The following is a 15,886-nucleotide window of genomic DNA, read 5'->3' as shown; positions in this document are numbered from 1 at the left end:
ATACGTTTATAAATAACAAACCAAACAACTCCATACAGTATGAACTAAGTAACAATATCTAACACAAGGTTCTACAACGAACTACTCTAATATAAGTTGTGGAAGAAAGAACTACTTTACGGAGAATCACATTCGAACTCGATAACTTGTCTTACACTTTTATGTTACTTCGCAGAAACGTTGAATACATTTAGAACGAGCTGGTATTCAATTATTCTTTTAAAGTCCGTGTTTGAGATATAAATTGGATCGTTTTGAAGTTGAAGGAATACAGAGGAATGAAGGAAATATGGAACGGTAAATTGAGAAACCAAGACGATTAATCATTTCGTTCGTTTCAGCCGAATGACGTCCACTGCTGGACAAAGGCCTCCCTCAGGGTTTTCCACAAAGACAGGTCCTGTGCCACCCGCATCCAGGTACCTCCCGCGACCTTCACCAGATCGTTGATCCACCTAGTGGGAGGCCTACCCACACTACGTCTTCCAGCTCGTGGTCGCCACTTGAGAACTTTCCTGCCCCAGCAGCCATCAGCTCTACAAGCTATGTGCCCCGCCCACTGCCACTTGATTTTAGCGATTCTGCGGGCTATGTCAGTCACTTTACTCATTTAGGTACTTCGTAAATATTGTTGACAATACAAGGAGGTTTCGTACCAGATAGTGAAAATAAAAGTGATTTCAATGGGAATCCAATCCGGGAGAAGACTAGGAAACTGTGTCGTATTCTCTGAATAAGAAAGTAAAGATTATATTTTTTCAAATGAAATAATTTACTGCCTCAGTCTTCATCATCATCTCAGCCATAAGACGTCCACTGCTAAACATAGGCCTGTCCCATAGGCTTTCCACGTTGCCCGGTTGGAAGCGGCCTGCGTCCAGCGCCGTCCTGCTACCTATTTGGTCTTTTGCATTATACTTACTGCTAATTTACAAGGTATAACAGTATTTTACTTGCAGGTCTTAAACCTTCGATAAATAAACATCCCAACAACTAACTGTAGAAAGGCTTGAATAACAAAATACTGGTTTGAGCTTTAGGAATACCTGATTCAAAAGTCATTCATATTCGCTTACAATTGCCTCAATATATCACCCACTTACCCAACTCTAAACAGACTTTATCGAGAGATTTGAACACAAATCGAGGTATACGCCCTCTATGTTCTAAGAAAGGAACCGATTTAGTGATGTGTGACTATCGACAAGTTTAATATCGATGTTCAACAACTACGTTTTAGGGAACTATTATTGTACCTTACAATAACGCCAACGAAGCTTTTTAATGTTATTGGTTAGGGAACTAACTTATCTGTGTATTTTGTTTAATATTTTAATGAACTTTTTAGGTGCTTTGTAAGAATTAGAGAGTAAAAGCGCTAAGGCACTATACTAAGATATTATTAGGATAGGATTTTTTTTTTAATTATTTCACGAAAGGTATCAAATATGTACCCAAAATTAGTTGAACCCGGTCTAATATAAATCGTGAATAACAATTTTATAAGCCATAGCTAGTACCAAAATATCATGTCGATACTATAAGTCTCATTGTCATTCCTCTCACATCCCCCTACCCCCTTTCTCGGAGGCGATTAAACTCATAAGTGGTAACTCTCTTTTCTCTGAATTTGAATAACTTGGTCGGACAATTGTCTCAAGAAAGAAGTGTTTTATTTTTTATTTGTTCAGGGAAATAGTTCATGAATATATTTGATTTGAAATTACATTTGAAATCTACGTCTTACAAGACGAAGTTTTAGATCAGTGCCGTAAAAAGTTTGGTCTTGTTTGAAATCTTGGAACTGTGGGTAGTTATATTTTCTGTAACGTTTATGGAGTGAATGGAGATGGTGTGAAAACTTTTACTTTGAAGTGGTTTAACTTAAACGGGACTATTCCCACCTCTCGTTCCCACCCCTGCAACTTCTGTGTAGCCAGGATCTATAGCTTGACCGCCATTAAAAACTCAACCAATGAAGGTCAAGTTTTAACTTAAAGGTAGAGTTGGATAGTACTAGGATATTACTCTTCTCTCTGAGCTATTACACAAAAACATGGCTGCAATTTCAAGTTAATAATATGGGAAGACGCTGATATACCCAATAACATAGGTGTTATATGTTGTTTAATGATAGGTACTTTTTAATCCACTGTTTCGTAATATGGACAATCTNCCCTAGTGTCTAATTCTCTGAATAAGAAAGAAAGATTATATTTTTTCATATGAAATAATTTACTGCCTCAGTCGTCATCATCATCTCAGCCATAAGACGTCCACTGCTAAACATAAAATATGCCTCCCCCAATGCTCTCCATGTTGCCCGGTTGGTAGCGGCCTGCGTCCAGCGCCTTCCTGCTACCTATTTGGTTTTTTGCACTATACTTACTGCTAATTTACAAGGTAAAACAGTATTTTACTTGCAGGTCTTAAACCTTCGATAAATAAACATCCCAACAATTATCTGTAAAAAGGCTTGAATAACAAAATACTGGTTTGAGCTTTAGGAATACCTGATTCAAAAGTCATTCATATTCGCTTACAATTGCCTCAATATATCACCCACTTACCCAACTCTAAACAGACTTTATCGAGAGATTTGAACACAAATCGAGGTATACACCCTCTATGTTCTAAGAAAGGAACCGATTTAGTGATGTGTAACTATCGATAGGTGGGAAGTCGATATGCAGCTATCATTGTTTTTTAGCAATCGTCGTAACGTTTAATCTTGTCTAAGGCTCGGTTTCCGTAGAAATATTTTCAATAACTAATCAGATTTTATTATTTCCACTTCTCGTCTCCGCTCCGCACAGATCCGCTCTATGCCGCATCGCCACCGCTATCAAATTCTATTCTCGGCCAACATTCTCCGCTGTGCTCAGCTTCGCTTTGGTGGAAATCGGGCCAAAAGGTCATCTTCCAGCATGATTATGTGATTGGTTATGTATTTTTGGATGCATCTTAAAAATTCAGGAGCAAAGTGCTTACTCTCTTTTTTTTTATCAGATCTCCCAATTATTATACAAGACACATTTCTAGATGATTACCGGCAGGGCATAAGTATATTCTAATAAGTCAATGAATCATAATATCATCAATAACTACTTACGATAAAATCGATAGTCCTCCAGATTTTTAAAGTCTATCGATACAAAATAGTACCATCACTAGTCTCATTGTCATTCCTCTCACATTCCCCTACCCCCTTTCTCGGAGGCGATTAAACTCATAAGTGGTAACTCTCTTTTCTCTGAATTTGAATAACTTGGTCGACCAATTGTCTCAAGAAAGAAGTGTTTTATTTTGTATTTGTTCAGGGAAATAGTTCATGAATATATTTGATTTGAAATCTACGTCTTACAAGACGAAGTTTTGGATCGGTGCCGTAAAAAGTTTGGTCTTGTTTGAAATCTTGGAATTGTGGGTAGTTTTATTTTCTGTAACATTTATGGAGTGAATGGAGATGGTGTGAAAACTTTTACTTTGAAGTGGTTTAACTTAAACGGGACTATTCCCACCTCTCGTTCCCACCCCTGCAACTCCTGTGTAGCCAGGATCTACAGCTTGACCGCTAATAAAAACTCAACCAATGGTCTTTCAAAGGTCAAGTTTTAACTTAAAGGTAGAGTAGGATATTACTCTTGTGTCTGAGCTAAGAAACAAAAACATGGCTACAATTTCAAGTTATGGGAAGACGCTGATATACCCAATAACATAAGTGCTATAAATGTTTAGTTATAGGTACTTTTTAATCCACTGTTTCGTAATATGGACAATCTTGCTGGAAAGGAAAAGGAATCTTTTCTTATAACTAAGACGCTTACTTACAAGTACCACCTACATTATTTCTGGCTTCCAAGAAAGACATTTCCCACTTTGATGTGCATACCCCGAAACGGAAAATCAACGTACAGACACTCGTAATAATTACGGATCTGTACAGGAAAAAGTATCAATAACACATTGTTGGCATCGAAACGGTACTCGTGCCTCAAAGGGCATAAAACCTGCCCCATTAATGATATCGAACTCCGAAATGTATTGTGTAATACTGACATTTCACATCATTATAAGGGGATTGTGCGAAACTCCTGATTTTCTCATATTAAAGGATATACTCGTATTAATGAAGGCATGTTTTGGAATACCGATGTTATTGACAACAGAGAATTGAATACGCTGACATAAAAGTAAATAATCAGAGGTAGAGTTTTGCAAGTTTTTTTGCGAGCTGAAACGCTGATGTACGAAGCTATTTTGTTTCTAAGTAGAGATCATAAAATAATTAGAGTCTTCCGCCCTACTTTTACTACTTTTTTAATGCCCGTATTCACAAACATTACTACGAGGTCTCACAGTGCGCGTGAACGCACAGAGTGACACATGAACCAATCAAAGAGCTCTATTCAATTCTGTGCGTTCGATTTGTTGCTTCACATAAGCAAGCATCTTTTGTGAATACTCTTATAACTTATTACAGACCGAAATCTATAGGAGAAGCTATCAGCAAAAATTAGTTCTTTATGCAATAAAGGTCCTCTATTCTCTTTACAAAAAAGAAAAGAAAAATTTCATTTGGCTCATAAAATGAGATAATATTCATGGCGATTATACTGGATTTTGCAATTGACTTTTACATTTCACAAATCAAAGTGCTACATAAATGATTAGTCTTCTAGATCAGTTTTGATTTTCCAACATCACATCAAGCGTAACAAATGATCTTCAAATAGAAATAGTGTTACGTTTCAACCAAATGACGTCCACTGCTGGACAAAGGCCTCCCCCATGGATTTCCACAATGACCGGTCCTGCGCCGCCCGCATCCAGGGATCTACCGCGACCCTCATCAGATCGTCGGTCCACCCAGTGGGGAGTCTGCCCACACTACGTCTTCCGGCCCATTCGAGAACTTTTCTGCCCCAGCGGCGATCAGCTCTGCGAGCTATGTGCCACTGGATTTTAGCAATTCTGCTGGCTATGTCGCTTACTACTTTACGTGATACTTACCAAGAATTTCTTCCGCAGCCATGCCGTGGCAACATATCCCTCCTTGAAGAAGACATCTGGCGAGAACAGCAGTGCAGTGCCCATGATAGCACCCCGTATGGTGGAGAACTGTTCCATTGGACAGCTCATAGAGATGATGCTGAACCCTGCGCGTTGACTTGCAGAGGCACTCCTCAGCATTCTGGGCAGAGTATTGAGCCGGTAAGTTTTGATTTGTTTGTGTTTCCATCCTTGAGTAAGCTTCGTTTATTTTATTTGTTCCGCCTATGTTATAAAATAAAAAATGTGGAAAAAAGATCCAACAGATCGCCATCATAGATAATTTTTCAGAGTTTGATTTGGATCCCAGATTTTTTCAGAAAGTACTAATCAACTGTAAGGTAATTATAGGCCTTATCCTTATAAATAAAGCCTTAATGGCTTCTCAAGAAAAGATGCCCTGCAGGGCATGGAAATTAGGATTTAGGATGACTACTTGGATAGCCTGTATCTTTCATGTCTTTCCCCAGACGGTGTCACTGGACGAAGAAGACCGAGTGGTGGTGGCTGTGCTGGCAGCGAGGGTGTCCGACGGCACCAGATGCAGACCAGGCAGCCTGGACATGTGCATAGATGGGCGGTGTCAGGTAAGACTTCAATATTCTACCTACATTGTGCTGTACTGCAGAAAGGAGCAGTGCAGGGTAATTTTTTTGCCGCATTGCAAAAAAAAATTAGTCCACTTATCAACCCTATATTAAAGAGCTTCTTTAGCAACCAAGCTAACAAGTAGATACTGCTTATCCAAGAATAGCAATAGAAATAGAAATAGAAATATTTATTTGTCTTTGAATAAGATGATTAGTGCCGCAAAATCACGTCACACTGTTACCGTTAAGGTTTGTCCAATGTTTGACATGGTAAATGATAGTATTATGATACAGGAGCAAACGCTGTTTGCATCAAGAGTTACTTCCAATAATATTACATGATGCAATGAATAAATGAAGTAATAATTATAAAGTAGAACTGTGGTAAAACTTTGCAAGAAAATCCTATTTCTTTCTTCACCAAATAAAAAAATCACGCGACGGTTCGTGCGAATACTTTGTAAGGGGTATTATAAAATGTAATATAGTTTAAGAATTCAGACCGGCTTCCAGGCGACCTGGAAATTAATCTGGAAATAATGGAGTAATTTAGAAAGCGTCCGTTCCTCGCTCTGACACAGTCGGACGTTTTAAGGAAAACTAAAGAAATAGGACTCCGTTATTATGGGAGCCATTGAAGAATGCAATTTTGACTTATCTTTCGAAAGATGGAACCTAGGATGGAACTTATGTTTGAGATACGAGTACTTCAAATAATAATCTATAACTTGTGGCAAAAGTATGCAGAAAATAAATAGTCATCATCATCATAATCATTTGTCACATAAAAAACATAAAACAAACATTCTCTGAAATACTTTGCATAATCGATTAGTCAAAGTCAAAGTCAAAATTTCTTTATTTGTTTAGACTAATAAATAGTTCTTACAAATCGTCACTTTGCTCTTAAGGAGCCTCTACATGTCTCATAATCTTTTTACCCTACCAGCGCTTCGAGACCAACATTTGTAATGGAAAGATGGGCAAAAATCATATTAGATTTAATTCTTCAAGAAAAACCCTTTTACATTTTTCGAGAACTTATTTAACTAATAATACATAATGCATGTAATTATTACGAGTACTTTATTGTAACTCAATATTAATTGAATAACATTCACTCATAAATTTAAAAACATTTCCTCACTTTTATTGTCGGTTAACAAAAGAGCAATCACCCCGTATATAAATGCAAGGTAAACCGCTTTTCAGTGCAATCCTTTCATAACTACAACAGCGGCAACCGACGCCTTTTGGAATGTGTAGAATTCCATGATCCTGAAAATTGTTTCGTCTCTAAATGTACAGATGTAAAGTTTAGAATTAAATGCATTCCAAAGCTCCCGTATCCCATGAAAATCCTTGGCCGGTAAGTCGATGCATTAAAGCTGAAAATCGTGTGCACAATGTGTGGTGTAATACAAAAGTTTCCATGGTAATTGTTTTAGTTGAGCCAGAGCAATATGGAAACATTTAGTTGATTGTTGTTTTAGCGGAATGTGAATGGACCAATTTCGTTTTATAATAACTGTTCTGTTGGGTATTATTTCATAAGGGATTCGTAATTTTGCAGCGCATTAAAGCTTCAACCACACCAACGCATGCAGATCGCCATCGCTGGCACGATCAAAGGCCAACGACACATCGCGCGACCTATGACCATAGCTGGGCATTAACTCGTTAATCCGTTAATCGTTAATTAACGAAGTTAACATTTCCATTAACGGATTAACTTTTAAGTTAACTTTAAAAAATGTTAACGGACTCGTTAACTTCCGTTAAATTATTCTAAGTCCGTTAATCGTTAATCCAGTACCTACTATTTACCAAAAAGATACAGCAGGCACGCTGAAAAACGCATTCTGACAAGTACGTTCGGGCTTCCAGAACTTCCAGAACCCAAAACAACAGTTTTTGTAACCAGTAGGCCTAAGATGAGCATCGTGATAGGCGGTTATCACGCCATTTTATCGATTTTGCCCATACAAATTGACGTCGATAAAAGTTATCACGGTGCGCATCTTAGGCCTACTGATCACTAACGCAACGATATAAAAAATGTTTTTTTTTTTAAATTTATTTACAACTGAATTTAAGACCAGTTCTCCTCAACCGATTGAGCTGAAATTTGGTATACTTATGTAAGTACGATGACAATGCAGTGTTATGGTACCATTGAGCTAGTCTAATGATGGAGTCAGGAGGTGGCCATAGGAATTCCTTAACGAAACGGTGGAAACTTATCGAGTTTGGGTTTGTTGGATTGGTCTTTTCGAGCACTTTGGTGCTAAATTGTATTGTAATTGTACCAAGGCTCTGAGATTGAGTTGAGATACAACTAAAAAGTGTAAAATAAAATTATAATAAAAAAAACTTTTTAAAAACAAGCTTTTATTCTGAAATGCAGTTGTCCTAAAACGAAAAAATAATTGTACCTACTTATGCAAGGTTCAAATAATTTCGGAAGCCTTGCGTCCAATTTGCATGTTCTCTAGAAAACGTCAGTCGCACTTCGCGAAGGTATCGGAGAAGTTCTGGTCCTCGAGCTGGTCTTCGAGTATGCAGGTTATGATCCTCCATCCTTCTTCTTATTGTGTGCTCACTGATATTCACTGGGCTTGCTGTTTCTAAACGCTGGCGTATCTCAAACGTAGTGAGAACCGGATTTCTTGATATTGCAAGCACGATAATCGGGTCATCGCGCGCTGACATACACCTTAATTCCCCACTTCTTGGTCTTCTTGTGTAAATGGCGGTCTGGTCATGCCTTTTTAACGTGTATCTTAAGTTTGTACGCCATAAATTGAAAGTTTCAGCCATCTCCCGCTACATACGCACTTGACTTCTAAGCAACACTATTTGAGCAACTTGAGCTGGAGTAATGGGCATTATTCTCAAATTATGGAATCGAGAATAACCCTAAGATTAATTTAAAAACAAAAAACAAAACACCAAACCCTTACAACATTTAATATCGAATTTAAACTTACCCGTAATCTTTACGCTCCAACAACGAAATGCGTTTCTAGAGTCAAAAAAGTTAAACAGACGAACTTTTTTATTAATCTAGCCTCTTAAATTAACAAAAACAAATGTTCTGTTAACATGTCACACGAAACTTAGGTATACGACACCTATTTGGCCTCATATCTGGTTGTTTAGGCTTGGGCCAAATTCCGTGCCGCTGAGTGTATTTGAACCTTGCATACAATTATTTTTTTCGTTTTATTATCACGTGTTAACGGATTAACGATTAACGTTAACTTGCGTTAAATCTTTCGAAATGTAACGTTTTAACGTTTAACGAAGTTAATTTTTTTAGTAACGGTTTAACGATTAACGAAGTTAACTATTTGATTAACGGTGCCCAGCTATGCCTATGACAGTTCACGCGACTTGTCATTGGCCTTTGATCGCGCCGTAATCGCGATTATCAAGACACGAGTGCCATGACTGTGGCTGTACTAAATGTATGGAAGCTGGAAACACTGAATTTTAGGATAGATCCAGTTAATTTTGTAACCTATTATTGGTACCGTTGGATAGAGCTCGTGAAGCACTTTCAGGATCAGTCACCAGTTTTTCGATATCTTGTATAGTTTAGAAATAATCAAGTGAGATCACTTAACGTTTCCACCCTGTATAAATAAAAATCATTGCTTGTGTTGATAGCCTCAACTTTCGTTGCGCGACCTATATATTATTTTATAATCCTGGCAAGTTTATCATATGCACTACATAATAATGACTGTAACAACAACATAAAGCAGTATACTATAGTTAGTTACGGTCTCGGATCTGAGTAAACTATTTTGCGGGTACATCGCAAAAATGCCGGGTAAATGCCGAAACTGCTTGCACATCATGGTGTTTTATGAAAACACCATAAAAACGAGGGTTTATTGTACTAATAACACTCACTCTTTGTTTGCTTAATATGTTCAGGAAGTCATTTTGGATTGTGGTCAGTATTTTTATTTACTCTGCAGTTATTTCTGCAGTGTTGAAAATTCCTTTTTTTCATAAACCTAAATCACTCTAATGATCTTTTTCTAACTGTCACGCCAATAAGTTTACCCCAAAACTAATTAGAACTTTGAATAGTAAAAAGGTGATTAAATTAAAAAAATGGAGAAAACTTTAATACATTCTTCGTTCTTATTTATATCCTCTGCAGGTTTTGAGCTCGCAACAGTTTACAATAGGAGCCCTGTAGGTCCTCCGCCTCTTAATTACATATTAAGTACCAAATTATTACAAAAGACACCACATTCAAATTAACTCTGCTCTGGCTTTATTTTACTCAAAAAGATGTCTGTTCTCTGTTATTTTGTGGCAAAAGAAATCCGTATGTAGTTTACTAAACAAAAGAAAAGCGAATGGATTTGAATAGGTACCTAGACAAATTGAATCAAGGCTGTCGGATTTATATAAGTATTGACACGGGTAAGTATTGAACCATTTTGGGCTGGCTTGGACGACTGTTACACCGTTACCGTTAATATAAGTTACTGCCGCGGGTGTTGTTGCGGGGTCTCCACTCCAGGGTCTTTCTGACCCAGCGATCCTGGTTCATCCGTGCAATGTGCCCTGCCCATTTCCAACACCCGCGGGGGGAAGACCGCCTAAACGATGGACGGACGATATCCGGCAGCAGGCTGCAGTGAACTGGATACGTGTGGCCAGGGACAGAAGTCGGTGGAGGGTTGAAGAGGAGGCCTATGTTCGAAGGCGAACCCAAAGGCTGACATAGACAGATAGATAGATTAGTAACTACCGCCCCCCTAAGGGGTTAAATTTAACAAAATCCCGTCTTAGTGAGCTCCTGCGTTCTAAAAGGAACCCCCATGTCAAATTTAAGACTCCTAGCACTTGTAGTATACGTCTAGTTGGCTATTGTCACTTCAAAATAATATTTTAACATAGAAAATAATAATATTATTAAAAAATACAACATGACAAATCAAACCATTCAAAATCAAATACTTACATTTTTTCGGTATCAATGTCTCGTAGTTTGTACTGCTACGAGCATCACTACGGTCGTAGCGCGTAGCAAAGCTCTACGAAATTCATCGTAGTGTCGTCAGTTCTATAAAATATTTTCACATAATTTTTAATGATCGAGTACACTTCTTGCAACTCACGAAGGCGAATGACCTTTACTTGTGTGTGTACGTGTAAATGTACATAACGATAGTGTAATAATGTCTATCAAATCCTATGAAAAACGAACAGTAGCGAGCCAAAGCTCACTCGTCTTCGTGAATTGCAACAACTGTAGGTACTTCCCGTGTTTTCCTCGTGATTCCAATTAGACAAATTGAAGTCTGCAAAAACAGCTACCTAACGAACTACATATAGACTGGATAAAATAGAATAACTGTATGTGTTCATCATTCCACTGGGAATCAAATCTAGGACTTTTCACTCAAAAAGTTACAACTGCCAAACAATAGAACATAATGTAACATTCCGGGAAAGTAATTCTTACAATATCGAACACTAAAAAGCTCTTTTCGGTCTGACACGCGCCCAATAAAACTTTGTCATTCAATCTAACGTCTTTAAAAAAATTGCCACTCGATTTTGAGTCTTATGTTGACGCAGTAAAGTTCAAGGATAGACACATTTATCATCCAGAATATAGGATATAATGTATAAGTTTTACTTTTATGACTTTTGGCGCCTGCTTTCTATTTTACTGTTTTACTTTTAGAGGCCAAGAGAATTGCAAAGTATAAAAATATAATATAGTTTATACGAAAGTTGAACATAATACTTATTTTAATAGCGAGCTTAGTTAATTATTTAGTTAAACTTTAATATCGTTTCAACTAACATACACTACCTTTGATATGCACTTATATAGCTTGTAAACCAATAACTTGTACAGTCCTATTGATTTGGGAACATTAATAATTTGATGTCAAAGTGAAATAATGTTTCATATTTGAAAATCAATCGCATAAGCTCATTATTATAAATAAGTTACTTTTAGTGCTGTTTTTCTACAAAATTCTACTTAAGTAATAATTAAGTAGAAATCGTTAAGAATTATGAGTAAAATATTTATTTTCGTCTGAATAAGAGATTCGACTAAAAGTACGAGTAGCAAGGAATATCAATTTTCAATAAAATTTTTGATTCAATATAGTTACATCATCAGATGTTTATTTATGAGAAGATGAAAAGTGTGTATGACCTAGTCTTTCTGTGACAGATCAAAATTCACACGGGCGAAGCTGCGGATTAATGCTACTTTGATAAATTAACGTTAAGTATATTTTATCATCAACATCATCATCATTTCAGCCATAGGACGTCCACTGCTGAACATAGGCCTCCCCCAATGACTTCCACATCGCACGGTTGGTAGCGGCCTGCATCCAGCGCCTTCCTGCTACCTTTATCAGGTCGTCGGTCCACCTTGTAAGTGGAGGTCCCACGCTGCGTTTTCCGGTACGCGGCCTCCATTCCATCTTCGACGATATCTTTACTCAATTCAAAAGGCGTTCACAATACAAAATAAACTGGAGTACACGTTCCATCGCTCGAGAGTTCGATTTCGAATTATCATTGCCGAACATTAATTTGCCGGTTTACCGGCACTCCCTGTCTTTTCAAACCTATTCGGAGGATTCTACTAAAGAGATTTTGGGACACACTGACGGGGAAGTTCGAAGAACATTTGGTGTACAGTCGCGGAATGAAAAGGTTCGTCACCTTAGTGTCGGTTTTCGCTAGCACTAGGTACTGTAAGAGTCAAACCTGCCAACATAACAGTGCAAGAAACAGTGCTGCTAACATTTAAATAAATATGACGTTTGCTAACCAATAAGGTTTTGCTTGTTTATTTTTCTATCCCATCAGTGCAATGCAATGATGACATTGACCAATTGACAATAGTTTTTTTTATTTTATAAGAAATAATAATGGCAGGTTGAACCAACAAGAAGGTTTTAGTTTATCAATCATAATAATCTTCTTGACAAGATAAATCGTCAAACAACTTTGTTCTGAATAATTTTGAACTTTACTGACGAACTCAATACTCAATACTCAATTCTTTATCGAACAGTTAAAGATATTTTCTCTCATCATCATCAACAGCCCTTTACAGTCCACTGCTGGACTATGAGCCTCCTCCACTATAGTGGAGGGTTTTGCCATAATCCCCACGCTTGGCAGGCGGGTTGGAGATCGCAGTTTAAAAGATTGATGTTTTTCAGAGAGCGCTGCTGCCCGTTCTCTGTTTGATGTGTAGTCCCTAAGTCGCCTCTTGCGACACCCGCGGGAAGAGTAGGGGTTGGTGACAAATGTATTCTACTCTGCCGTCACCACACGGCACATATAACTCTATTATCTCTAACTCGAGATTATTCTGTAACATAGTTTCAAAAGGTAATATGTGCTCGCGATTCGTTGAAGGAATCAATTTGAAAACTGACGAACCTTTTCATTCCGTGACTGTACCTATACTCGTACTTTACTAATAAAAGCTGAAGAGGTTTTTGTTTGCTTGAACGCGCAATTGAATTTAAGGAACTAAAGGTCTGATTTGAAAAATTATATTAGTGTTAGTGAAGCGCAGGACCGGTCGTTGTGAAAATCCTTGGGTGAGGCCTTTGTCCAGCAGTGGACGTCATTTGACTGAAACGACAATATTTGTGTTCATTATCGAGGACGGCTGGGCTATAACATTAGGGCGCAGCTAGTTCTTGATAAGAAGAAGCGCACCAGAGGTGTTTGTAATGATGATAAGGCATAATATTGTGAATTTAAAAAAATATCTCTTAGAAGATTTTGCAAACTTGAACGGTGGTCCAACAATTCAAATGATAAAATAGATTTAACTTATTTGGACATTAAAATACATTTCACCAATCCGATTTTCTTCCCCCAAAATTCAGCAGATTGTCATCATCAGATTATTAAGTAGGTAGTATAGGTTTATCTTTTGGAAGTGCGACCCTTCCCTAACTACCTAAAAAAAGGGAGAGGCTATACTTATTTTTATTTATTTTATTTATTTGGGAAATCAACGGCGATACATTATGGTAATATTATACATTAGTATTGAATAAAACTTACAGCTAATTACAGATTTCCACAGAATATCATATTGAGTTGGAAATGTCGAATCGTTTAGATAACCACATAACCATAACGATGGTGNAATTGAATAACCACGCTGACATAAAAGTAAATAATCAGAGGTAGAGTTCTGCAAGACATTTGCGAGTTTGGAGGTATTATTAGAAATTATATTTTTGCGCCTTATAACTTAAGAGAATTAAATGTGTCAACTTGTTGCAGACCGAATTCTGTACAGGTGAAGCTACCGGAAAAAAATAGGTCTTTGTGTATTACAGATTCTCTATTCTCTTTTAAAAAAAAGAAACAAAAATTGTTTATTTGGTTCATAAAATGAGATACGAGTATTCCATTTCACTAACGACACTAACCAAGGTGTAGTATAGTAATATAGTATTTTAGTCCAGTTTCGATTTTTATCCAACATTACATCAAGCGTAACAATAATTTTCAAATAGCGTTTTACATCAAGCGTAACTTGCGGATCGGAATTGCGTTCTACGTTAGAATACATAGAATTTCGTTTCAGCCAAATGACGTCCAATGCTGAGCAAAGGCCTCCCCCAAGGCTTTCCAAAACGACCGGTCCTGCGCCGCCCCGCATCCAGGCACCTCCCGCGACCCTTAACAGATCGTCAATCCACCTAGTGGGGGGCCTACCCACACTACCCTTCCGGCCCATTCGAGAACTTTTCTGCCCCAGCGGCGATCAGCTCTGCGAGCCCACTGCCACTTGATTTTAGCAATTCTGCGGGCAGTCGCTTACTACTTTACGTGATACTTACCAAGAATTTCTTCCGCAGCCATGCCGTGGCAACATATCCCTCCTTGAAGAAGACATCTGGCGAGAACAGCAGTGCAGTGCCCATGATAGCACCCCGTATGGTGGAGAACTGTTCCATTGGACAGCTCATAGAGATGATGCTGAACCCTGCGCGTTGACTTGCAGAGGCACTCCTCAGCATTCTGGGCAGAGTATTGAGCCGGTAAGTTTGATTTGTTTGTGTTTCCATCCTTGAGTAAGCTTCGTTTATTTTATTTGTTCCGCCTCTGTTATAAAATAAAAATTGTGCAAAAAAACATCCAACGGATCGCCTTCATAGATAATTTTTCAGAGTTTGATTTAGATCCCAGATTTTTTCAGAATGTACTAATCAACTATAAGGTCATTTTCTGTCTGGCCTTATCCATGAAGCCTTAATGGCTTCTCGAGAAAAAGACATGGAAAATAGGATTTAGGATGACTACTTGGATAGCCTGTATCTTTCATGTCTTTCCCCAGACGGTGTCACTGGACGAAGAAGACCGCGTGGTGGTGGCTGTGCTGGCAGCGAGGGTGTCCGACGGCACCAGATGCAGACCAGGCAGCCTGGACATGTGCATAGATGGGCGGTGTCAGGTAAGTTTGTTCTACCTATATTGTACCGTAGAAAGAACACAAAGTACTAGTCTTATTATAATCATAAATTACAGTCGGCCGTTTGGTGTAGTTTAGGCCGGAGGTAGCGGGTTCGATTCCCGCTCAGTACAAACATTTGTGTGCATGAACATATTTGTTTGTATTGGACTGGGTGTTTTCTATGTATAATAAGTATGTATTTATAAAAAAAAGTTTTTAAGTATGTTTATATCCGTTTTCTAGTATCCATAGTACAAGCTTTGCTTAGTTTGGGACTAGAAGCGCAGTGTAAAATGTCCAAGGATATTTATTATTATTATTATTTGTACGCTTTGGAGCTCACGGGTCAAAAGTGGCCCGGTCCTTTATAAGGCTTGCGTGGGGATACAAATCCAACACGTAGAGGCCGTTTTAAACGCAAAATAATCGACAAAAGTGAAAGTGGTGCACATACTGGATCTAGTCTCTGACTATATTATGGGATGTAGCCAGAGACCATCCCCAGCCTGTGCACAGGAGCTATTGCAGTTATTGGAGAATGGACTAGGGTTATGGATGAAGGATGGATGGACTGGTTACTGGGCTATGGATGGAGACTACGGGACACCTGCCTGGTTCATAGTCTCTGACTGAAAAAATGGCAGGCGGTGACTAGCCAGCGACTAAATGGGCCCCCCCCTGGCGTCATGGGTCGTATAGACCGGACTGAGGGGCAACATTGGCGTCTGCCAGCTCAGGGGTGTAGTAA

The 15,886-nt window shown here is 38.3% G+C and overlaps 1 protein-coding gene across 1 annotated transcript in view; it reads left to right on the top strand.

Moving 5' to 3' along the window:
• The window catches only part of nolo (ADAMTS-like no long nerve cord), a 196,536-nt gene that overhangs the window by 75,828 nt on the left and 104,822 nt on the right, over window positions 1-15,886 (top strand). Inside the window, exons 4-7 of the mRNA XM_028304071.1 lie at window positions 5,032-5,214; window positions 5,523-5,639; window positions 14,543-14,725; window positions 15,022-15,138. Coding sequence (XP_028159872.1) covers window positions 5,032-5,214; window positions 5,523-5,639; window positions 14,543-14,725; window positions 15,022-15,138 — 600 coding nt within the window. The remainder of the gene's footprint in view (window positions 1-5,031; window positions 5,215-5,522; window positions 5,640-14,542; window positions 14,726-15,021; window positions 15,139-15,886) is intronic.

This window comes from Ostrinia furnacalis, unplaced genomic scaffold (assembly GCF_004193835.3).
Source record: "Ostrinia furnacalis isolate ACB-3 unplaced genomic scaffold, ASM419383v2 OfSCF1370, whole genome shotgun sequence".
Taxonomy (NCBI): domain Eukaryota; kingdom Metazoa; phylum Arthropoda; class Insecta; order Lepidoptera; family Crambidae; genus Ostrinia; species Ostrinia furnacalis.
This window is presented reverse-complemented; position numbering and strand designations above follow the sequence as displayed.